General features: G+C 42.2%; 1 protein-coding gene across 1 annotated transcript in view; it reads right to left on the bottom strand.

Annotated features, from left to right (window-relative positions):
- Window positions 1-16,031: 16,031 nt before the first annotated feature.
- The window catches only part of LOC104471831 (fatty acid desaturase 1-like), an 11,075-nt gene continuing 3,536 nt past the window's right edge, over window positions 16,032-23,570 (bottom strand). Inside the window, exons 2-12 of the mRNA XM_010087323.1 lie at window positions 23,417-23,527; window positions 22,850-23,047; window positions 21,702-21,803; window positions 21,382-21,510; window positions 19,426-19,483; window positions 18,939-19,015; window positions 18,371-18,468; window positions 17,936-18,032; window positions 16,755-16,834; window positions 16,430-16,555; window positions 16,032-16,083 (exon numbers count right to left, since the gene is read on the bottom strand). Coding sequence (XP_010085625.1) covers window positions 16,032-16,083; window positions 16,430-16,555; window positions 16,755-16,834; window positions 17,936-18,032; window positions 18,371-18,468; window positions 18,939-19,015; window positions 19,426-19,483; window positions 21,382-21,510; window positions 21,702-21,803; window positions 22,850-23,047; window positions 23,417-23,527 — 1,128 coding nt within the window. The remainder of the gene's footprint in view (window positions 16,084-16,429; window positions 16,556-16,754; window positions 16,835-17,935; window positions 18,033-18,370; window positions 18,469-18,938; window positions 19,016-19,425; window positions 19,484-21,381; window positions 21,511-21,701; window positions 21,804-22,849; window positions 23,048-23,416; window positions 23,528-23,570) is intronic.

Raw genomic sequence — 23,570 nt, 5'->3', positions numbered from 1 at the left:
TCCAGTTGCGGGCTTGCCAGCCACCAGAGCAGGCTGCCCAGGGCTCATCCAGCCTGGGCTTGAAACCCTCCAGGGATGGGGCATCCACAGCTTCTCTGGGCAACCTGGGCCACTGCCTCACCACTCTCTGAGTGAAAAATTTCCGCCTAATATCCAACCTAAATCTCCCCTCATCTACCCATCCATCCTTTTCTGCCCCTCCCCTTGAACACGCAGACACCCTTACTTTATTTTACAATTGCAGTGAACAGAATTTCGATACATTTTCCCTACAAGGGCAGATATTTAGGTCTAGACTCATTATTCCTAACTCTAAGTGTCTACTGCTTACATCAAGAGGCCAGTGAGGCTCTCCCTGGCCAGTGCAATGGGTTATGCACTTTGAGTGGATGGTTTAATTTTCTGTGGCCATAGCTTACCCCGTACAGATCCCTGCACTGTCACTGTCTCAAAATTTGGATCCTTTTAGTCTCTTGTCCACTACCCTTTCACCTCCCTGCTATCAAACACACAAATCCAACGACAATTTCATTACTCCTGGTAATCTCCAAAGCAAGAGAATCCCTGATTCCTGCTACTTGATATAATCTGTGCAAACCAGCACAGGTATGAGCTATGGCTGAGTAATTTAAAGGATGTTCATAACACTGTCCTCTGTACCGAAAAGGAGCAGAGAGAGGCTGAAATCCCACAGAAAGCCTTGGCTCTTCCCAATGATCCTGTATCACAGCATTGCTAAACCGACCTCTCACCATCCAGTTCATTAACTGCTTACGTGTTAGGTCTACCTGGAATGTTTGGGGCTGATTTCCATTTCACACTGACAATCTGTGAGGGAGGAGGGATTAATATTGCGTACTTCTTCATTTCTTAGTCCTTGGTTTTCAGAAATGCGTCATAACCATAATTGCTCCCTTTCCTAATCTTCAGAGAGTGATGTTCTGATGAAGATAGTATTTGGAGAAAGCTAGTGGAACAGCCTAGCAAATCTAAATATGTTTCATTAAAAGAAAAAAAAATTATGAAAATAACAAAACCAATCTCAAATGATAGGGTATAGAAGGTGAATCGTGGTTCTCCCTGGTGATGGAAAGTCAGCAGAGAGACTTTCTAAGGGTGGTAATTATGTTGCCATCACACCAGCACCAAGGATGGAGAACTACAGAAAAATCTGGAATCACCCATGTTCTTAAAGCAAATCTTGAGAGAAACTTGTGACAGTGTCCACAGTAACTGCATGTATTCTGGGAATGAAGACAAAGAGAGGGGCATTCTTTACCTACGTGCCACTGCACCCTCTCTTTTTTCCAGGACCCGTGAATGTCAAGAGATGCAGCAGCACAATGCTCGTAAGCCACTAATGATTTCCTGCACATGGAGCTTATAGACTGTGTCAACACTCCGCACAGACTCACCAACACCTTTTGTAGAAAGCTTTGTCTGCGTTTGTCTTTGGAGAAAACTGATTAGTACAACTTGCCTCATACGATGAAGATCCGATCCACCCAGCCTTCCCATCTGAGGATTGTCGACAGGTCCAGACAAGTCACATCTACAGGAGGTGAAAACACGTTGCACAATGCTATGAATTACCTTCCTGAGAAGTCGCTTCTATAACCACATGGGCATAACGTGCTGCTTCATCTCTTTGAGCACTTCATCAGTGAGAACAATATATTTCTTTGCACCTACTGGGCTCCTATGAAGAACAGCTGAAAATCATAGAATCACAGAATGGTTTGGGTTGGAAAGGACCTTAAAGATCATCCAGTTCCAAACCCCCGGCCATGGGCAGGGACACCCTCCACTAGACCAGGTTGCTCAAAGCCTCATCCAGCCTGGCCTTGAATCATATTGTTCTTGTACAAAATTTAAACAACATTTTCCTGGGCTGTTATAGCCAATATGGCAACACTGCAAATACATTAAAAAAAACCCTGCATATTAATATTTACTTATAAAGAGTGCTCAGGCAATATATATGGGATACTGAATGTGCAGACTGTATTTAAAAAGCACTTTTAATTTCAGCATCTTCCTTTGCTCTGTTTGTGACTAACACAGAAACAGAAAGACCTGAAAATGAAGGATGGAAATATGTGGCTTCAAAATTGTAACAAAAAAAGGAAGACTTAAACACAGCAGTAGGTAAACATAAGTATTTTTAACTTATCTTTATTTCACTATATTGCAAGTAGATTATTTCCTTTAACAAACTAACTGATTTTTATAGTCTGCAGATTGAAGCATTACGCTGTATGGTGGTCCAGATGGAGAAAGTGCTCCATGGCATCTCTCTGTCTCAAAAAAGGGTGACGGGAGCGTGAGGATAGTTCAGATACAGTGAATGAATTCGTTCACTTAGCCTTAGCTGTCTAAAAATGCACAGTTAAAATGATTTATTTATTCATGCTCTATAATAATTTGAGAAAAATGGGCAGCATAAATTACATCTAGAGATGTGTATCTGCTTCACTGACAAGAGAATCCCTTGCCTTTAGTAACGAGTCTATGTGATTCTTCTTTATTCTCCCCAAGGGAGGCAGCATATGAAAATCACGGTCGAGTTATTCAACCAATCTCAGCTGAGAACTGGTGTGTTGCACGCTCAGAATTGTTTTACAAAATCCCAGACACGTACTCACTCTGTGAGAACAATCTAGTCGCTTTTATTTGAGGGAAACGAGGGGGCAACATCATTCATTCTGCCAGGAACCATTATCAAGATGAAAAGGGAGGCTCTATCTATATTTTGCAGCTGGGCTGGTTCCTTGCACAACCTGGGCCCAGCACCTACTGGGTTACCCAATTGCCCTGTTTCACCCTAAGGGGACTGCATCCACATTTCATCACAACCTCTCCTTTCTTTTAGGATCTTCTCCTTCTGCTTCCCTGCTAAGGGGAAAGAAACAGAAATGGGAAGTTAATGCTAGCTCTTATGTTTGCCAAAGCACACAAATCATTCTTGCTTGCCAAGCACTTTATCAGGTTAGCAGAGACTTTGGCATGCAATTGCATTTGGAAATGTAGATTTGGATAGATGGTACAGGTGTAGGATACATGCCAGCTTATTTCACGTCCCCAGGCCTAGAAGTGCAGCCTCCTCTGGAAATGACATGGATTTATTAACCGCAGCTTTGGTGGTGTAAAACAAGGCTGCAATTCAGACAATCAATGCCCTGTAAATCACAGCGATGTCACCCTTGTCTGAGCCTTTGAATATATAGAACAATAATCAATACCTGTTGAAAGCTTCTTTCAAGGTGACAGGGAACCATAAAAGTAATTATATACTTCTAAATCTTTTCTAGCAGAAGGGTAATAGTCCAACATACAAAGAACAGGTAACAGAACTCAATCGACCAGTATAAGTGGTGGTAGGTAGTTGAGCACGGATAAAGGACTGTTGCATTGCAGTACCACCTTTAAGAGGGTTTTTATATTAGAAACGTCTTCATACAAGGGCAGGCAGTGGTCATCTGTTGTTGCTCGTGCCCAGGGACAAGCCCAGCCAAGCAGCTGCACATTGTCCAGCTCAGCTCAAAGTTTGCTGTGTCCTACTTACCCGTAATCGAAGTTTCTGATTTTTCAAATGAAACTTTTAAATATCTTCTCCAAAAACAAAGTTTAAAGAATCTATAGGGTTAAAATTAATAATTCTATCTATAAATGTAATTGAAGGTAGCAAAACCATTTCCAGCCTCTCTCTTTTTGTTTCTGTGTTTCAGACTGAGACAGGAGATGTTGTGTTCACTCCTCTGGGACTGGCTGCAGCCAGTGCCAGACATTGCTTCTGTTCCGTCCCCTTTTCCTTCCCCCTCTCCAGGCCTGATGATCTTCAGTGCTTTTTGTGAGGAATGAAGAGTCCAAGGATGAGGCAGACCAAGGGTACCAACTGGGCAGAGGGAAATAAATAATCTTGGGATGGCTATCTAAGGAGGAGTGTATGGTCCCCGAGGTCTGTGGGCAATCTTTCACCCACGGTGCCTAGTGGACATGACGTGTCAGGTTGACAGGTGTCAAACACTCATTAGAAAAAACAGTCATAAATTATGACAAATCCTTTTATATTTGCTTGGACAATCCCTGCATAGCTTCCAGGGATCCACTGCACGGTATTTTACTTCTCTTTTCTGATGTTGTCAGATCAGGTAGGTCAAGAATCCAATGATTTGATGTAGACACTCAGTTAATCTGAGAACCTCACTTACAATTGGTTATGCTGACCAGATTATTTCATGCTTGTTTACTTTTGTTGGAAGATTATTTTATGTTCTTCATTTAAAGCTGACCTGGATTATTGAAAGAGAAGTTGGCAAAAGCACAGGAATTTAACTTTTCGCAGATATTTTTACTTCAGCTTTTATGAATTAAAGGTCAGCAAAAGATAACAAAGAGAAACTGTTCATAGGAGCTTATTCAGGGTATGTAGAGTTTAGAACTATCTAAGGAAAACAGAAGGAAAAAGGTTTTGGGAAAAAGCCAAAAAAAGCATCCTTAATAGAGAAAAAAATGTTACAACCGAGGCAGGCAAAGCAGCTCCTGAGGTAAGCAAAAGTATTGCCCAGACTCAGAAAAGGAACTGGGAAAGCGATAACGCCTGGGAAGAATAAAGAACAGGGAAACAGTGTGGATTTATGGAGGTGAATGTTCATGCGCATCGATGTGTCCCGTCTGCCAGTTCCTGAGGTTCGCTGGCCAGCTGCTGCCTGGAGAGAAGGGATACCCCGAACCTCCTTGTAAATGCTAGTGGATATGCATCAAATATATGCACAAAAGATCCACTTTGTCCTCACCAGTACCCTTGCTGGGTGTCCCTTTGCTGTCGTCAGCAAAGACTTGCGGAGTACCTGATGTTACGTCCCGTGGAACATGAATCAGAGTTTACACAGCGAGTCCTTCATGAAGTTCAGCACAGGACCACGGCCCGTTCCCTTTCACCTCTACGTCCTTGAACTGATGGATCGAGAACTCTCCTCTCCCAGCTGAAACCAGCTCACGGAGGCACAGACCTTGGATCTTGGATTTGTGGATTACTCTTACATAGTTTTTTTCTGTTATGTTGCTTTTCTTCTTCTATGTCTGGAGACACCAGGTTCTAGCATGGTCTTTTCTTCAGCCGAACCATGATCCACCTGGAGGATTAACCTTAGAGGAAACTGATTGCATTTTAGAAACACATTTCCTATGCATTTTGTGCCAGCCCAGCATGATGGATATTAGTGGATATCATGCCCATATTGCATTTTCCTTCTCTTAATTGCTCCTAATCCTTAATTAGACAAACAGAGGGCTTGGACTATGCCTGTGGGAGACTTCTGCAAATCTAAGTGCAGTGCTAATTGTTTAATCTTAGCCCTGGGTCGCTATTAGTCGCTTATATACTGATTGCACAGAGATTATAAACCTACGGAGGCGGCGATGCCCGGCACACAAACCACTCCACGGTATATTGTCTGGATGGATGCTGCAAGTGCTGTCTTTTGGGCACAAAACATAAAGCTGGGATTCTACCTGGGAGATCTGGATCTCAGAAGATGACTGTCAATATAGCAGGGTCTCCCAGCAGGCACAAAAGTAAAAAAAACCAAAATTTAAAAATCCTGTATTCATGGAGTGAGATCTGTTTCCTGAACCTTTCCCTGCAATTCCTTATATTTCCCTGCAAGTCCCTATATACCAGCTACATTTTTAATGTTTAATGCTCTCTCTCAAACAGTACCAGACCCTTTTGCTGAAGACAATTTGGGTTCTTTTACCCACAGAACTTACTTTCATTGAATAGCTCCAGCTGCGTAACTGTGGGCTATAAATTAATTGTTACAATCCCACCTCCTTTTCATTTTTAAGTGCATCTAACACAAATGCTAATAGAAGTGATCCATGAGAAAGATATTATTTTTTTTCATATAGAGAAAAGTAAAAACCGGTCCATTCCTGGCCGTAACAGCGGAACGGTACCACAAGGAGGCAAACTTGGCTTATTTTGCCTAATCCTTTCCTATTTTTCTCTTTGAGGCTATACCTATGAACTATTCACACCACAAATTAATTTCCTACTCTTGAAATCGTGCCCGGATCTTCCACTTCTTCTACCACTTCAACAAGTAAAGACATCACGGCACCAGGCCCGTCAGAGTTCAAGGAGCGTCTGGACGACGCTTTTGGTCGTATGGTTTGGTTTTAGGTAGTCCTGCGAGGAGCAGGAGTTGGACTTGCTTATCCTTATAGGTTCCTTCCAACTCGAGCTATCCTGTGATTCCAGGTGAAACGAGCAGGACATAAATCAGTTCAGAAGTCTGCAAATGCTCTGGGAAGCTTCTTCGTCTCTCTATTTTTGGGTGAGCAAGGCGAGCCTAGGATGGCAGCCAGGCTCAGCCAAGGTGCAAAAGCCGGGAAGAAGCTTGAGGTGATGAAGCAGGTCCATGGGTCAGGGTGGATGGGGTCCATGGCCAGGTCCAGCTGGGCTCAGGGAGGATGGAAGACCCCATACCCATCACTCCTCTTTCATCCTTCATGCAGCATATGTTAGAGACCAGTAAATGAAATTGGTAGCTTTCCATGTACTTCAAAGGATTTAAAAGCAGGGGCGTAAATCCAATTTCAATGGGGAGCTTTTAATATTTCATTTTATTTTCTAAATCTAAAAAAAAATGTAGGATGCAATTAATTCATCAGAATGGACATGACTTCTGCAAGTTTAAAGCTGCCAGCAGGCAGATACTGGGGACAACCCATGCTGTTGCAAAACCACCAAACCAACCTTGTGTTCAGAAAGCTGTAAAAGAAGCCACACATATGAATTTATTTTTTTCACTATAAGGCAGGCTGCCATTTTGAAGTTTTTTGTCTTGCTTGTGTCTCTAGTAGCTTTTTACCACTAGTGACAAACAAAAAATATTAAATAATTTGTCATGTGTAAGGCTGGCAAGTGAGGAATGAATAAATGACAATGGAGTGACTGCATTAGTGGACAAGGGACGAGCTACTGATGCTATCTATCTGGACTTCTGTAAGGCCTTTGTGACGGTCCCCCACAACATCCTTCTCTCTAAATTGAAGAGATAGGGATTTGATGGATGGACTACTCGGTGGATAAGGAATTGGTGGCATCCAGAGAGTAGTGGTCAACGGCTCAACGTCCAGATGGAGATCGGTGACAAGTGGTGTCCCTCAGGGGTCCTTGCTGGGACCAGTACTGTTTGATATCTTCATCAATGACCTCGACAGTGGGATCGAGTGCACCCTCAGCATATTTGCAGATGACACCAAGCTGAGTTGACACAGAGGTTTTACGCTCTTTACACAATTATACACCGTGATCGAAGGCTGAGTTTTATCTCAGTGGCTGTCAGCATGTCCCAGCTTCTTCCTGAAGGTATTATTTGATTGGAATGTTGGTAAGGGCTGTCAGAAGAAGTGAGTTAATGAAAAGGGATTAGAAAGTACCCTGAGAACCTCTCTTTCATTTTCACACACCCACAGCTTGCAACCTTATTCATTGGGTTAAGAAGCTTACATCATCATCCCATCCATTGGGCAAATTTGGGATGCTGCAATATCAAACCTCTAGCTCGTGTCCTACAGCTGACATTTAAAGCTATTGTGATTATTTTTATGGCAGTACATGCCTGCTCTGCTTTGTTCATTCACACACATGGCTGCTGTATGAAAGTGTTTCTGATTCAGCAAATTGGAGCTTCATAATGGTGTGTTGAAAGAGAGCATCAGCAATCGCAGCAAGCCTTGATAGAAAGCAAGATACCGCATTCTAAAATTGGTTGACTCAGCTCACCCAGACATAACAGGAATAATACAAGGAATCTGAGTTTGAAATAACCTTTTTTTATGGCATAGCTCTCTATTTTTAGGCGAGCTCCTACTGTGATGCTATAGCTAAGATTGCGCATTCTCCCTATACGCAGGAAGGAAAAATCACACAGAAACAAACCGTTGATGATTTTTTTCATATATATGATTACTGTGATTTTTTTTTTCTCATGATACATGTAGTGGTACTTCAACAAATGTAAAAAATTAAGACAACTCCTTTTTCAGCTAAATGAGGAACCGCAGCCTGGTAAATCCATTTCTATTGCAACGAGCCCAAGTGGCTTAGGCTTTTTCATAACACAAGAGGAATAGGAGAAAGTTAGACTGATACCTGGGACATCTAGCATGTGGGAGGGATTTCAAAGGTCAGAGTAGGTCAGTGGGAGTGGAATGAGAAATTCCTGAGAAGAGCTACTCTTTAAATCACTGCCAGCAGCACCTTCAGTGGCCAGAGCTGCTATGGTTTTTCCTCTCACATGGGATAACTCACCGTGTAATCAGTCCATCAATTACAATAAAATAGACATTCTGATTAATTCCTATTGAATCTGGTTTTATATCCTTTTTCAGGTATCCACTTTTTGGAATGTTACCTGGAGTATTGCTCTGATCTAACATGATCTCTCCTATGCCACCTGATGCCTATTTGTTGCTCCGGGTAGCCCCATAGACACAGGTCATTGAAGCTTCAACCAGTGTGACAGTGATACAAGAGGTTGTAAATGGGTAGAAATGCCCGTGTAAGCAAGACCTGTGACATACCGAATGGTATGTGACTGCCACACACAGTTCTGTTCACAGAAATGGAATTATGAGTCAGAGTGAAGATTACAGTCGCGTAGATGTCTGTACGCGGCACTTCGTGCAGGGTATATTGGCTTGATTTGCATAATTAGCTTGCTCTTGCTCAATGGTCTTCTCTCTGGGCTGCTATAAAACTGTGTGTATCAGCACTCCATTTTTTGGCACAAGAAGTGTATAGTGGTAGGTAATTCTAAAAGACATCACATTTTTTACACTAGAGACTTAAACCAAAGCAGAGCGAAGCTGCACTTAGAGAATCAACCTGAGAGACCCTCTGATGCCACAAGACATAAGAAACAAAGTTCCTGTTGCTGCTTTTCCTTACACAAGGATTTACATGTCTCTTTTGTGCCCAACTGACAATTCTCACACATTTTTTAAGACAGCAGTCGTTGATGCTGCTGTTCTCCTGCCCAGTTTGACCCAGACCAGCAAACACGATCTGATACGTGAGAGAACCCAACCATCAGCAGTCGTCGTACAGGGATGGCTCCATAGGAAAGCAGGAGTATCAAACAAATCTAAGATCAATTCACACTGGAGTCTGAGGTTCATGCTAGGTTTCCTGGGTGTTGTATGCAACAAAACCAAAAGGAAAGGAATAGTGCTTTATAAATTGCCTTTATTTTTATTTTGCTGATGCAACTAGACTGAATTTCTTCTAACCCAGCCTAGAGCAGAATGACAGCTCTAGCAGACACCCTTGTGTCAACACCCTTGAATCGATAAACTTGATTAATTGGCACAAAAAGATAGTATGGATCAGTACGTGGTTCCACTGGAATGCTTCCAATATTCTGGTTTTCCAACATATCACAAAACCAAAACCTCAACTAGAAGTAGATTTGCTTATGTTAAGCATAACGACCCTGCTGCTAAAGTATACAGGTAGTATAAGTAGTACCTGAATGGTAAATATATTTAAGGATAGGGCAGTCAATAAGGAGAGATCTAGATCCCCTAGGAACCTAAACCATCCCCCAAAATGTATTTTCACATATATGTGTGTGTGTGTGTGTGTGTGTGTGTATGTGTATATATATATATGTATTTTCAAGTGTGTTTTCAGGTGTTGATTGTTACTTCCAAGAAGGAATGTAGGTCCTTCAGGGGAGAACAATTTTTTTTCAGAGCATATGTTACCAAATTCAGTTTAGTGACCAGTGAGATAATGAAGATTATCTCACTTGATTCTCGTTTTCCCTCATGTATCCTCAGCCATAAGAGCTGCATCATCTTTCTGATAAGCCATAAATACCCTTAAGGGACCAAGGGTCCAAATGAGGACATCTTCACAACTCATCAGAAAAGAATACTTGAAGCATAATGATATAATTCATGTTCTGATACCAAACCACCCCAACGGAAACCTCTGATCCATGGGAGGAGGTGATAGGAATACTGAGCAACTTTCTTCTATGTCTGGAAGCAGCAGAAGTTCATTAGGCTTCCTCCCAACTGGAAATGTTTTGCTGAGTAAGATGCAACCTGCATCTAATAATATGGAACAAACTCTTCCTTGTCAGGAATTGCTTCATCATTTCTTATCAAGTTGCCAGCCTTTACCTGTGTTGCAGTTATTACTCTATTTATTAGCCTGTAGTTATTACAGTATTACTGACGGAATACTGAAAGAATGCATCTTTCCATCATCTCATCCTCTTAATAATCCTACTTGGTTTCTCCAAGAAATAAGCTTTGGCAGCTGAGGTTGGACTTTATAAAGACCTGAACAGTGCTGTAGGTTGGCACCCTGTTTGGTTCAGTCATGAGGAAAGATCATCTCTGATTATTTCTCGCTCCTGAGCGGGGTTTTGCAAGCTGAGTATTTCCTGGTATGAAAACCAGAGAATCAAGCATGCAGGCACCTTCTGAAAAGCAAGTACTGACTCTTTTTTCACCTTTATTTTAGCAATATTTGTTGGTTTCTTTGGCACACAAAATCCCAGTGGTGACAGTAGGATTTAGTTTGCAAGAGCTGAACAAATTCATTTACATTTTATTGCTATTTGGATAACTCTCTAAGTCCACAAAGTGTTGAGGACATAAAAGCTACCTGCCCTCACAGTTCGTAAAGAGAGCATATCTGGCTTCATCTTTAGATCTTATTGGAAGCACAGAGATGACACTATTCCCATGGAAGTGTGTTTGGCGACGCCCTGATGCACACTGTCAATACAACAGCACTGCCAGTCATCAAGGCATGCCTACATGACATGACCGATCATGTTAATGTAGACTCATCCCTTTAGTCCCCTGTGTCCAGGTGACCACTTGGACTCAACCGTTCATTAAAGAGCCCATTACTAGCTCTTGAAGTTGCTGCAAGGCGAAGTTGTCATGTTCAGCACCAAACACATTGTTGAGAACCAGGGACTTAGCAAGTTGGCTGAATTCAGACTCTAACTTGCACGTGCAGAGCCTAACTTGTAGATGAATCTACCATCGCTGTGTAACAGAAGATGTCATGTACCCTAACAGTTGTTTCCAACTGGCTCTTACAACAGCATCATAAAAGTTATCCGTTGATATTGCACAAGTTCCTGCACACTCTCCAGTAATCTCCTTGTCCTGGATTTCTACGTACAACTATTCACCCTCTAGTATTCCAGGCACATTGTTGTCTTTTTCTAGGTGGGAGTAATGCGTGTAGAAGTGGGGACAGGAGAGGCACTACCCTGATTTTAAATTGCTTCTTCCTGGTACCAGACACCCATCGCGGTGCTTCTTGGACTGCAGCGTGTGCACATTGCTCCTATGAATGCAATGACAAAGGATGGAAATTGTTCTTGCAATTATCAGGAGCCATTTAATCTATGGTGTAGAAAGCATCTAAAAGAGGGATCGAATTCCTGCCCAAGTAATATTCTGAGAACCAGACAAGCAGTGCCATAAATGAGAGGCTGGTTCTGCCACTCTTCAATTCTTTGTTGCACTGTGGTCCAGGTTTAAAGGTGAGGGAGCATGTCCCCATCCAGTCCATACATTGGCGAGAGGTGGGAGCGATGGCTTTGAATCACTTTTGCTAGGGAGAGAATTGAACCCCAGCAGTTATACTGCCATAACAATCATATAACAGCCATATCATGAAAAAGTGGAGGATGACCTCTTCCAGGTCCATTTTAGAAAGAAAACAAACATAAACATTCCCCGAAAGGCACAGCCTTGCCAGGATGTGATGTTCCGACAGTGTCTATGGGATCGGGCCCCTTGGGGGATAGGGCAGACAGGAAAACCAAATATGCTCCACCCTTAGGTGGGTGATAAGATGAAAATTGCTGAGTCCGAGGCAGTTCTGTACATGCACGGAAGCATAGCTCAGCATTTAAAGAGCTTTAGAATAATCGCGGAACACACCTACGGAGCCAGCTGTAGGCAAGACCTGAAGAAAAGGCATTTTAGGTGGTAAGATGGAATATAATCATCAACGGCATCAGACTTCATTGGAGATATCATCTCTGCTTCTGGTTGACTGTCTCCTAATGGATATACATTATATATGTGTATACATCGTAATTTCCTTTATGTCGTGTGACAAAAAAGTTGGCCACCAATCAGTTATTTGAAAGTTTATGCAATAACACTGAAGAACTCCAGCAAATTTTTGCAGGGGTGGGTGGTAAGAGGAAACAGTGAATGAGTGTTATAGGGCAACCAAAGGAGAGAGGGCGGGTGCTGAGCTGCCACACAGAGCAAGACATCAGTAGAAAGGGGAGTTGTTCTTTCTAAATTCTTTCGGTCAGATTCCACCTGAACCACCTGATCCAATTGCATCCCTAAATCTAGAGCCTGAGCGAAGAACAAAAGCAAAGATATATATTTAGGAGAGGGAATGCGACCATCTAGGCCTCCCTTTGTGATGAAAGAAGCTTTGTTAAGCCAAGCTTATCCTTATCCCCAAAACTTCACAATTTTTTTTGGTCTGTGTAAGTGTATTTGCTGCAGTTGACATTAGTTATCCATACAAACAGCCACCAGGTCAGCATCCTTCACATCGTTCAGAAAACCTACAGGGTAGAAAGTTCTGAGTCTGTCTAATCACCAAGAGATGGGAAATATTCATGAGCTGAAGGTGGGAAAGAGGTTGATGGAAACCCATTTGGAAAAGAATTAAAGGAGGCAATGATAAAAATTATCCAAGAGAGTAAGAGAAAATCTGAGAAGAGAAAGGAAAACACTCAATGTGTGTAATATAAGAACAAAAAAGTGGAAGAAGAAATAACAGATTTATGACGTTCTTCCTCCTTTTGCTATAAAAGATTATCCATATTTCTTATTTTTCAAAGCCTAAACTTCATCCACTACGTGAAAGTGTTTGATTATGGAGGGAGGGAGGGAGGGAGGGAGACAGACCCAGCGTGTCCATTACCAGTTGGAGAGAAGCCGGCTGTGAGAAGTGACCCTGCTTCGTTAGGAGAGATGAAGGGAACAGCCGGTATTTCAATCGTCTTAGTCTCTGTCATACACATTTTCTGTTGAACAAGCTTTCACTGAGCACATTTTGTTCTCTTTCTGTACCAGTGTTACTGCTGGGGCAATTTCCAATTATTCCTCATTAAGACCAGACTATTAGAAGCCTCGGCATTAGTGTGAATGCAAAATGAAGTGGCTTGGCAACTTCTCACCAGGTGTAACGCTGACCTCTTGAAGTCCGTGAACCCTGTTAGAATTTGCCAAAGGTAAATCAGCTTCGTTGTTAATAATCATTCTAAAATGGGTAAAGAAATGAATATTCACACAGAGCAGTCTGCTGAAACAATCAGAGACAAATATTTTAATTAAAATGAGGTTGCAAAAAGACAGGCTCAATAAATTACGACGTTCAGATGAGTAGAATGCTAACTAAACGCAACACCATTTCGTGTCAGTCTTGTGTTTAGAGGCTTTCAGTGGGACTCAGGATCTAATCAGCACAGCTGCCAAGTCTCCCTGGTACAAAAAGTAGGAACCCTTAATATTTATATTACCTTCACCAAGCCATCCATTTTAAAATGTCTTCATGTATTACCACATGGAGCATGCAGCGAAATCACTGCATTCATCTTAAGACAGTACCACTATTTAAGTACTTATAAAATGTTGCTACTGTCGCACATAATTGTGGATATCGCCATTCTAACCAACCTTGGATGTGGGAACACAGAATTGTTCCAGGTACTAGTTAGAAGGGATTTTCAGCTTACATTCAAAGCAGTTTTTTAATAACAACTTTTAAAATCAGGATCCTTTTCAATGACATCTGTCAGCTGTTATTAGGAAATAACCAGAAGAGTGTTATTAGTACCTGCACCTACACACACACACAAAATTATAAATACATAGAATAAATGGAGATGTTATCAAAAAACAAAGTAAAAAATAAAAAAAATCCAAACTCCTTCTGCTTTGTGCGTTGGGCTTGATGTTATTTGTTCCCTAGAAGAAGGCTGCTGTTGTCTGTAGCTTGTAACACATGTAAGTTGCTCATCAACGGGTTGCAGATGGGTCATGTTGTTCACAGTGGTATCTCACTTGGAGATCTTTCACATTTTCCTCCTTTGGGTGGTTTGTCCACTGAAAGCTGGGGCATAGAGCTCTGGATGTGCATGGCAGAGGAGAAGAATCACTTTTCTTCTGCATGGCCTTTGCTTTTAGGGGCAAATTGTCCACTTAGTTGCAATGACAGATGACCTCATGGGTTTAGGTCAGTTAGGTGAATCCGGTACAATGCAGGTTTGGCCAGAATGGCTCAACTATCTCATGATGGAGTATATTAGCTATAAATTATATTAGAAAATGTCATCATTGAATCATCATTCCTTTGCAAAATCGGCAAAGTTATTCAGAGGTCGTGCACTCTTTCTAAAACAATTATCATGAAGAGGAGCTTTGCTGCTATTCTTATAATTTCTAGTTTTTTTCCTGCATTCTAGCTTTTCCAAATAACCATGTTATCACCACTCAGTTTTTTTCCTTTTTTCCCCCCTGCTATAATTGATACCCACACATCTCCTTGTTCTTTTATACATCGTCTGCTTCTCTTGTCTGTTATTCGATGGTCATCTCTCCTCATTTACAGTTTACCTTTCCTCTAAGGTTTAAAGCACTTTTAGTGCAGATATTCTACTACAGGCCCACTCCTAACTTCTTCCTTCTTCCTCTTCTGGATATAGGAACAGAGCCACAAATGCACTTCGTTGCCTAACAACCAATGTAGGTACCCACTGGTCCCTGGGATCTAAAGTAAGCGTTTAGATAAAAAATCATATAAATAAGACTCAATAAAAGCAAGAGTACCCTAAATACCCTTGCAGTGTGGACCTGCTCCTCAGTGCCGAGGCTTCTCGGTCTTTATCAAAGCTGGTCTACATCCAAAAGCTGATCAGACAGCAGAGTCACCACTCAATTCAAATATATACACGTGTTTATGCGTATAAGTAATACATGCTATACAGACTCTTTGGACGGTGTTCAAACCAGCTATTACAGGTGTAAAATGTAGCATCTAGTTACTTGCTTGCCTGTGCAATCAATGAAGAGCACTGTGTGTAACGCCTAAGTAGTCAGAACAAGCAGTGTACATGGGATCACTACTGATGGAGACATACCCCAGCCCATCTTGTTCTTTGCGTACTTATTTTATCTGTTCTAGAATATCCCTTAGTGATTCCCTCTGTCGTTATGTGTCCTGACTTCCTCAGTTTGCACTGTCCTGTCCCATTTTCACCAGTCCACTGAGCCAAAAACGCTAAGGAGGAGAGCTTACTACGGCCTTTCAGTACTTAAAGAGAGCTTATAAAAAAGATGGAGAGAGCCTTTTTACCAGGGCTTGTAGTGATAGGACAAGGGGCGATGGTTTTAAACTGAAAGAGGGTAGGTGTAGATTAGATATAAGGAAGAAACTCTTTACTGGGAGGGTGGTGAGGCAGTGGCCCAAGTTGCCCAGAGAAGCTGTGGATGCCCCATCCCTGGAGGGGTTCAAGGCCAGGCTGGATGAGGCTTTGAGCAACTTGATTGGAACTCGATGATCTTTAAAGGTCCCTTCCAACCCAAACCATCCTATGGGTATGATTCTATGAAGAATTTCCTTTCAAACTTTTTCCATGAGCAATGTGCTGGCCCCTCCAATGAAGTAACTGATGAAGCTGATTGCAGAGCTGCATCTCCCCAGTGTAAAGGCTCAGTTCATCATGGCTCTAAATGCTGAGTTTAAGAGCAGGAAAAATAAAGGTTCATGGTTTGGAACAAGAAAAAAAATGTATCTTTAACCCACTTTCCCACCTATTCTTATTGAAATTAGATTTTCCCTGCTCCCAAGGTCCTACGCCAGGAGGCACAAACACACAGACTGTTGGTCTGTGCTGACTCTTCCTCAGTTATCTGGTGAAGAAGTTCCCCTTGAGAGCTGCCAGTTTCTATCCATGCAGATACGCTTCCAGCCAGTGCTCCCCAGAATCCTTCAGTGAACTGCAAGAACAGAAAGTGAAAAAGTCATTTATGGGGAGACAAAATTCAACTTCATGGGAAGCAAACTGTAGTTTAGGTGTAAAAAGAAGGAAATGGAAAAAATGCATTGAAAACTGCTTGGACATCTCATAGCAAAGTCTGACTACAGGGAATGAATTGAGAGGATTTAAGGAAGAGAAAAAAATCTTTGAAACTTTGAAAATTATTGAAAATTAAAAGTGCCTTTAGAAAAACCTAAATAAACTCTAGGTTTCATCTCTCCATGGATGTTGACTTGAAATGGGTGCCTATGTCCCTCCCTTGCATGCTATTATGGTGCAAAACTGTCTTGTTAATTGATACTTACTGCAAAATATCTACAAAGGCTGTCAGCAAAGTCTTGCTTTTATACTCGATGCCATGCCTAACACAAAGGGCTTTCACCAGAGGAGCTGCTTTCCAGTAGTTGTGCCGAGGCATTGTGGGGAAAAGGCTGCAGAACGGAACGAGAGGCGGTTATTGGAAGACTTTGCTTGCACCACTCTCTGTTCCCTTCAAAATATTTCCCTCCCTTTCCCCAGAAGGAGACCAAAGGGTGTGCTGAAATGGTTTAATGTGAGACTACATGGCCTTTCTCCTTTTAAGTAAGTGCCCCATGTTATTCCCACTCTTCTCCCCGTAACCATACTCACTGGTGCTCAATCTGGAAGTTCAAGTGCCCAGTGAACCAGTCATTGAACAAAGATTGGTTCACGTTGCATGTTGCGTGGAGCTGGGAGGAAAAAAGACCAAAGAAATACATGATTTAGCTCTTTTTTTTTTTTTCCTGGAAGTCTGTTAATTGAACCCCAGCAATCATTACCCACCCTTGCCTAACATAAAAGGCAAGGACTGCCTAATCAAGGATTATAGCCATCATTTCCCAGAAGAATTAAACAAAGTCTAGATTGAAATGGGTTGTTGGGATATAGGTTAATGATCCCTTTGCTCAGAAAGAACAGCTTCTTCACTGACATGCACATAACCCCAGCTGTGATTCTTTTAAGACGTTCTCCTCAACATCTTTCACTTGGATGGAGAGAAAAGATGCCCAATAAAGAAACGAAAAACATTCTTCTCCTCCAACCAGTACAAGCAGAGTCAGATGCAAAAGTAGGAGGACAAAGATTTGTGTTCACGGGCTTCAGCTCAACTAATTTAGACACCTTCAGCTGGAAATCTGCATCTGAGCTCATCACTTTAGAGTCAATGGAGAAAAATCAACATTTTCCCGGTGCCATTCATCTGACCTGATTTAGATGTCTATTTTGGAGTAAGATGGATCATGCTCTAGAGATGGCTCTTTCTCTCCAATGAATGTAGCAGGTGTTCAGATGTAGACATCCAGAACTGGTCAGATGAATACCAGGCTGGGTCTTTCTCCCTTAATATAAGGAAAAATGCTTAGAACCCACTACGTGGGATTGTACTGCTGGAGGGACTCTAGATGTGAGTAAATTTGTATTTGCATATTCATTTTTACCAGACCTAAATTTGGTCAAATCCAGTCCTACTTTGCTTCTCTTTAGTTGGCCTAAAAGGAGATTGACTGCTATACCATCAGTACTTTTTCGTAATTGGAAGGGAAAAGTGTTGTGAAAAATATGTCAAAATCGTTCAGTGAAAAAAAATTGTATTTTTTTTTAATCTAGATGTCCCATTTTCCAAATAAAGTTTAAAATGTTTTGAGTACTACAGAAAGGCATTCCTAGTTAATGAAGGGCAAGGATACACCTCATTAACACAGCACTAAAGCTAAGAGAATAACAACGTTGTCTTTGTCCTGTAATTCAGAACTGCAGACCCACTCTTGCAGAAGAAAGGAGATTCTCACCTGCGTAGATACCCAGTCTTTGTTCTTATCATAGTCAATGTCCATCGGAATGTGATTCATCTGTGAGACCCAAATAAACCAGGTACTCTCTAGGTACCTGGGCAGATAAACACAGGAACAGTTATCATGAATCCCATCCAAATTTACCATTAAAACACTTTCCTCAGTCTCATCTTAAGAAAAAGAACACTTTTATGTAATTCAGGATTTTCTATTCTATTCTTTTGCCTCCTAACTTTTGGAGTGTCTTTTGAGAACCACTAAATTTGTAGTTGGAGATGTCTGTGAGCAGCCACCCCCCAAGTTATACTGTTCCTTCTTGGCTGACTGTTTATTGCTGAGAAAATGGTATGACTGGTTTTTGTTTATTTCCATTGAAGCTCAATACTATTTATAAATATTAGTCACGGGGACTCTGGGTATGCTGTGTGTTACCTGGACAGCCAGTAGTACACCATGAAATTGTTAAATCCCATTAAAGGAATGTACATGAGACAGACTCGGATGTTGAAAGACACAATCAATAACAGGTCCTGTAAAAAAAAAAAAAAAAAAATTAAAAGAAACCCCCACAAACCCCAAAAAACCACCACCAACAAAAAGATTAAAATACACCTTTGCTGATAAACTCGCTCCACTCCTTCCTCTTTACTTGAACTGCAGCATTAAAAAATATATTCTTCTTGTGATCTCTTACTTATCCAGAGAAAGCCCCACGCCGTCGTTCTGCCTCAAGTTGGGTGTATCCCTGAAATATTGCCATAGCACCCACTGTGCCATCAGTAACTGAAGACCAGCAAACAGCCACTGTTTCTAGGTCTGATAGCTTTCTGTTCATTTGTATTCAGCGGCTAAATCTCTCCTAAAAAAAATTCTCCCCATTGACTGCAAGCCTGGTATCAGCCTTTTCTGCCTTAACCCCGCGACCGCCTGAGGTGAAGGTTGGTCCAGCCACAGAGTGGCGACATTGTTTGAAAGTTTGGGCAATGCAAGTCGTGCTTACCAACCACTTTTTCCTCTTGATGACAAAGTAGAACACGGACAGCTGGAAGAAGGGTATGAGCGCAAGTGGGGCCAGTACTGAAGAGAAGAATGAAAACAGAGAGACATTTATCATTTCCTTGCATGATAAATCTTACAGAATATTCTTCTGTAAAATGAAAGATTCTTCCTTCCAGTGGAAGAATAATTGCTGGCTTCCATCTACACTAACTTTCATGTGTCCACATAATCTGTTCCGCTTTTCATCTCACCACTTCTTCCATTTTTTTCCCATCTCTATCTTCACCCCATCTAGTACCTAACATCACATCATCCTACCAGAGACATAAGGGGCAATTCCTCCTCTCATGAACCTTCTTTAACATGAAGGAACCTTCCTGAAGCCATGACTTCAAGGGGAGTATCTTTAATCCCTTTATTTTGGGGATGAGATGCGGTCGTGATTTTTAGAAGTTCCTACAGCCCTGCAAGGCAGTGGGGATACTCACAGATGAAATACTTATGCTGGTAATTGTAAGGCATGAACTTCCTCTTCTTTTTTCCAAGCTGAAAAATAAAAAAATATTGGAATGGGCCAGTTGGAGACCTGAGACTCTTTCGAGAACAACCTCCTAATCTCTAATTCAACCCTTCTTCTTGAAAAGTGGGTGCTGAAGTTCCAAAGGAACGGAGAGAAGCAGATTTCGTTTGAGCCTCTGTCTCCAGATATCAATGTTGTGCCAGTGTCAGAACAGAGCCATGTTTTAGAAGAGTTACAAAACTCAGGACAGGATACAAAAATGCTCAAAAATCGCAAAAAAAATGCTCACAAGTCATTTGAATTTTGTAGGAAAAGTTTCTAGTGATGGTAATGAAAGTCCAATCTAACTAATTCCATGTATTCACCATAGAGTGCTGAGTCTGTTGGTACTCAGGCAGGAACAGGTGATTAACATGAAAATTAAGACAAGAAACTGGATGGGTGGCAAATGCGGGATGTGTTTGCTGTGGAAGCTACGTCTAAATTTCAGTATCAGATGAGACAGGAGGCAGACATCCCAAATTTTTGAGTAATAGAGGAGATAGTGGCCAGAAATGACACAAGCATTTGGATGTTATCCTAAAATAACTGCAAGACCAAAGTAGTAAATACTTTATAAAAACATCTGCCTTCTTGCTTCATTGAATAATTTGCCTTCAAGTACATGAAACAGCAAAGAGATGAAATATTTACAAAAAGCACACGTAAATTTATTTCCTCACAGTGTATTTTTCCACTGTTTGCACAAAAGGATTCGTAACATCGTCCGCAAATGTTGTGCTTGTAATTCTTCAAGGGACAAAATAATAAGGAGGTCAAGTAAACTATTTCCAGAACTCCTCTATTACTGAAGAAGAAAAAAACAAAAAAAACCAAAAAAACCCAAAAAAACCAAACAAACAAACAAAAAAAACTTGAACACTTCAAAGATGTCTTCACTGGATCAAAACTGAAACAGAACAAATGAACTGGACTAAACGAAACCACTGAAATCCATTTTGCCCATCCACAGTGTGCCGACTCTTTTCTGTTCCAAAGCAGGGAGACGTGAGAATTCATTTCCTACATTTTCACTTCCATCAACCCCAGTCTAGCACATCCAGCCCACTCTGGGTGTTCACACTAACGTACAACCATGGGAGATCTTTCAAAGGGCCACTGACAACATCCTTCCAGCTCGCAGGTAGCAGTTTTCCATGAATAAGTATTTTGTATGAACTCTCTCTCCAGGAGTCTTTCTGAGACGGCAGAGCGGGAATTCTCCATGTGCCTTGGAGAGCTGTAATTTCTTTGCTTATTACAAGCTAAAGGAGAGCGAGACATTCTTTTAAGAGGCTGGTTATCCAGCAAAGAGGCCATTCCATCACCCCATGAGTAAACAGAATCGACAGGGAAAGAAAAGGCAAAATGATACCAGATGATACCAGAAATCATACGGATGGAGGGATGGTCTGCTCACGGTTTTTATTTTTATGAAAGCCACAAACTTTGTGATTAAGAAATGATTTTCTATGGTTGTGTTTTGTGCGTAGCAGCTATTGCTGGTCCTGAAGGATTTAGATGCCAAACAGCTCCCACAGCCAGCAGGACCCAGAGGGACCGCCTGACTCACTCTCCACAGGATCACTAAGAACATCTCACTCTAGTGCAAGTGGACTGACTCATTCCTCAAACTGCCTTCAAGGTGCTCACCCTCCTCTTCCAGCAACACAGGGGACTTAAGCACTGATTTTAAGACTGCTTCTCAAGAGCTGGTGCTTAAGCATCATAATAACCAGTCGGTCCGTGCGACTCTCAGAGCTTGGACCGCGTTGGGAATTACCATGGGTTTATGCAGAAAGGCACAACCTGGGCTGTGATTATACCTCCCGCTGTAGCTGTCTGTCATTAAAAGGTTTGGTTCTCCAGCCGTCCCCGTGCTCACCTCCACGGAGAGCGTCCTTCCCAAGCTGAAGAGGAGAGGGTGCATGTTGAGGTCGGGGTCCTTGCGGAAGCAGTTGGGTTTGGCGTGGTGCTGGTTGTGCAGGTGATTCCACCAGCTGGCTGGTAACCCCTGCGGGAGAAGGCAAAGACCAGGGATTCAAACTCAGACAATATCAACAATTACATCACTATTTATCCACCTGTTATTGACGACAGCACTGTACTTCTCTCACAGGTGATATTGCTTGAATGCGGGCACACTCCCATTCATTGCTCAGTCCAGAATAGCCCCAGAGAATATTCCCACCATGAGGCAATTACCTTCAGGACATCTATCACAACGATATGCAGAAGTCGATTCCATTTGGGCTTCCTGAAGACAGAGCAGTGGCCCAGATCATGCTGGAACCAGCTCATCTGGATCTGGAAGACAAAAGGATCACTCACCGAGGAAACAGAATCACGCTGGCGTTGCATCCATTGGCTTTGGGAGTCTCTGTAATTTCATCATGTGAGTGTATCTTCCTTCTGGTTTGAGGAAGAAACACTACCTGCTGTCTTATGGGCTCAGTGCTGAGAATTTCCTTCCAGGCTACGGTCCACTAAAGCTGCTCAATGCCAGATATTGATTTTATTGTAGCAGTTAAAGGGAAAGCAGCAAAGCACCGTTACAATTAATTTGACTGTTACAGCATGGAAGCCTTTTGCTCCCATTGCAAATATACTATTTCCAAGTAACCAGTTAGAAAGTGTAAGAATTTCCAAATCCATGGCTTCATTGCATTTCATGTTCCCACGGAAATACAAGAATGATCTTTGAGGAATATCTGCCTTAGCAGATACTGGGCAAATAGAAGAGATTATTTTAAAAAATGAGTTACTTTGCACTTGTTCCATTGATATCTGAGCAAACCTAAGGTTTCAGCACTACTAAGAAAATCTTGCTTTCTTCCTCCCCTCACCCTCCAATTTCTCCTATCTAAGGGCCACAAAGTCCTATTCCCTCCTTCCCCACACCCACCCTGCCATGTATCGTGCCCTTCTGTGATTCAGTTTGATAATCCAGCAGAAAACTATTCAAGGCTTCTGAGTCTCATGGGCTCCTAAAGGACCCAACAAACACCAGAGCCAGCAGGCAGTAAACAGAAGGAACATGGAGCCTGAAGGGAAGCTGAGCATGAAATGTTCCCTCTTTTGCTGGGGTAAGTGATTAGATCAGCTCATCCCGTCTTGTGAAACTGCCAGGTCCACAACACCCCCCCCAACCTTAGCCAGCAGCTCGTCAGCAAAACGAGGTTTGCTGGAGCCAACACCACTTGTGCTGTAGGATGTGCTTGTTGCCTTCAGCCAGATAACAGGATCTAAGAAGAGGCAGCAAAGCCATGACTGGGATATGAACATTTCATTAATCCTCTCCATCTGGAAGAACCAAACACATCTGCAGCGTTGAGCTGCTGCCAGCAGATTACCTGAGCAACGGTGAAGAACGCCATGCCAACTGCGAAAGGCACTAAGGATATCCCAAAGTACCAGACCACGAGCCAGGATGCAGCATCCAGTACCAGGAGGTGAAGGAAAATCAGGAAGAAAAAGATGGAATTTGGCCTCAGAAGTCCCATCTTCTCAATAGTGCAGCGCAGCTCACGAAAATCCTCTAAAAGTAATTTCTGTGGGTAAAGAGAGTATTAATGCACTGTCTACTCTGAAAATATAATGTAGCAGACCCAGGGATCCCAAAGCAGCCATGGAAGGGAGAGGAAATGTTCTATCAGATGTCACTGAGACACCACAGTGGGAAGAGGTGAGCAGAATTTGGGACTTTGGGGCTCATTCCTCCCACCCAGGTGTGGATTTAGTGATTCTGGGACCGTGCATATTTCAACGCATGGCTACCGCCGGCTGCCTCCCACCTCCCAGCCCATGGCACAGCGTCAGGCACGCTGCTGCAGAAATCATTGCTGCTGGCTCTCTTGTTTTCCTTCTCCTCCCATACTGACCCCCGAGCCGTTCCCACTGCTGGATTCTGGGACACTCACTTTTTTAGTAGACTCAAAGCTGGGTTGATCTGGTGCCAGCTCCCCAATCAGCAGCGATTTCAAGTATTTTTTCACCAGAGTCATATCATTGTGAAACGCTACAAAGGCATCCTGAGAAATACACAAAGGAAGGGGGTAAGAAAGGGTATGTGAC

The sequence above is a fragment of the Pterocles gutturalis genome, unplaced genomic scaffold (assembly GCF_000699245.1).
Source record: "Pterocles gutturalis isolate BGI_N339 unplaced genomic scaffold, ASM69924v1 scaffold11881, whole genome shotgun sequence".
Lineage (NCBI taxonomy): Eukaryota > Metazoa > Chordata > Aves > Pterocliformes > Pteroclidae > Pterocles > Pterocles gutturalis.
The sequence above is the reverse complement of the archived record's forward strand: the minus strand, read 5'-3'. Positions and strand labels throughout refer to the sequence as shown.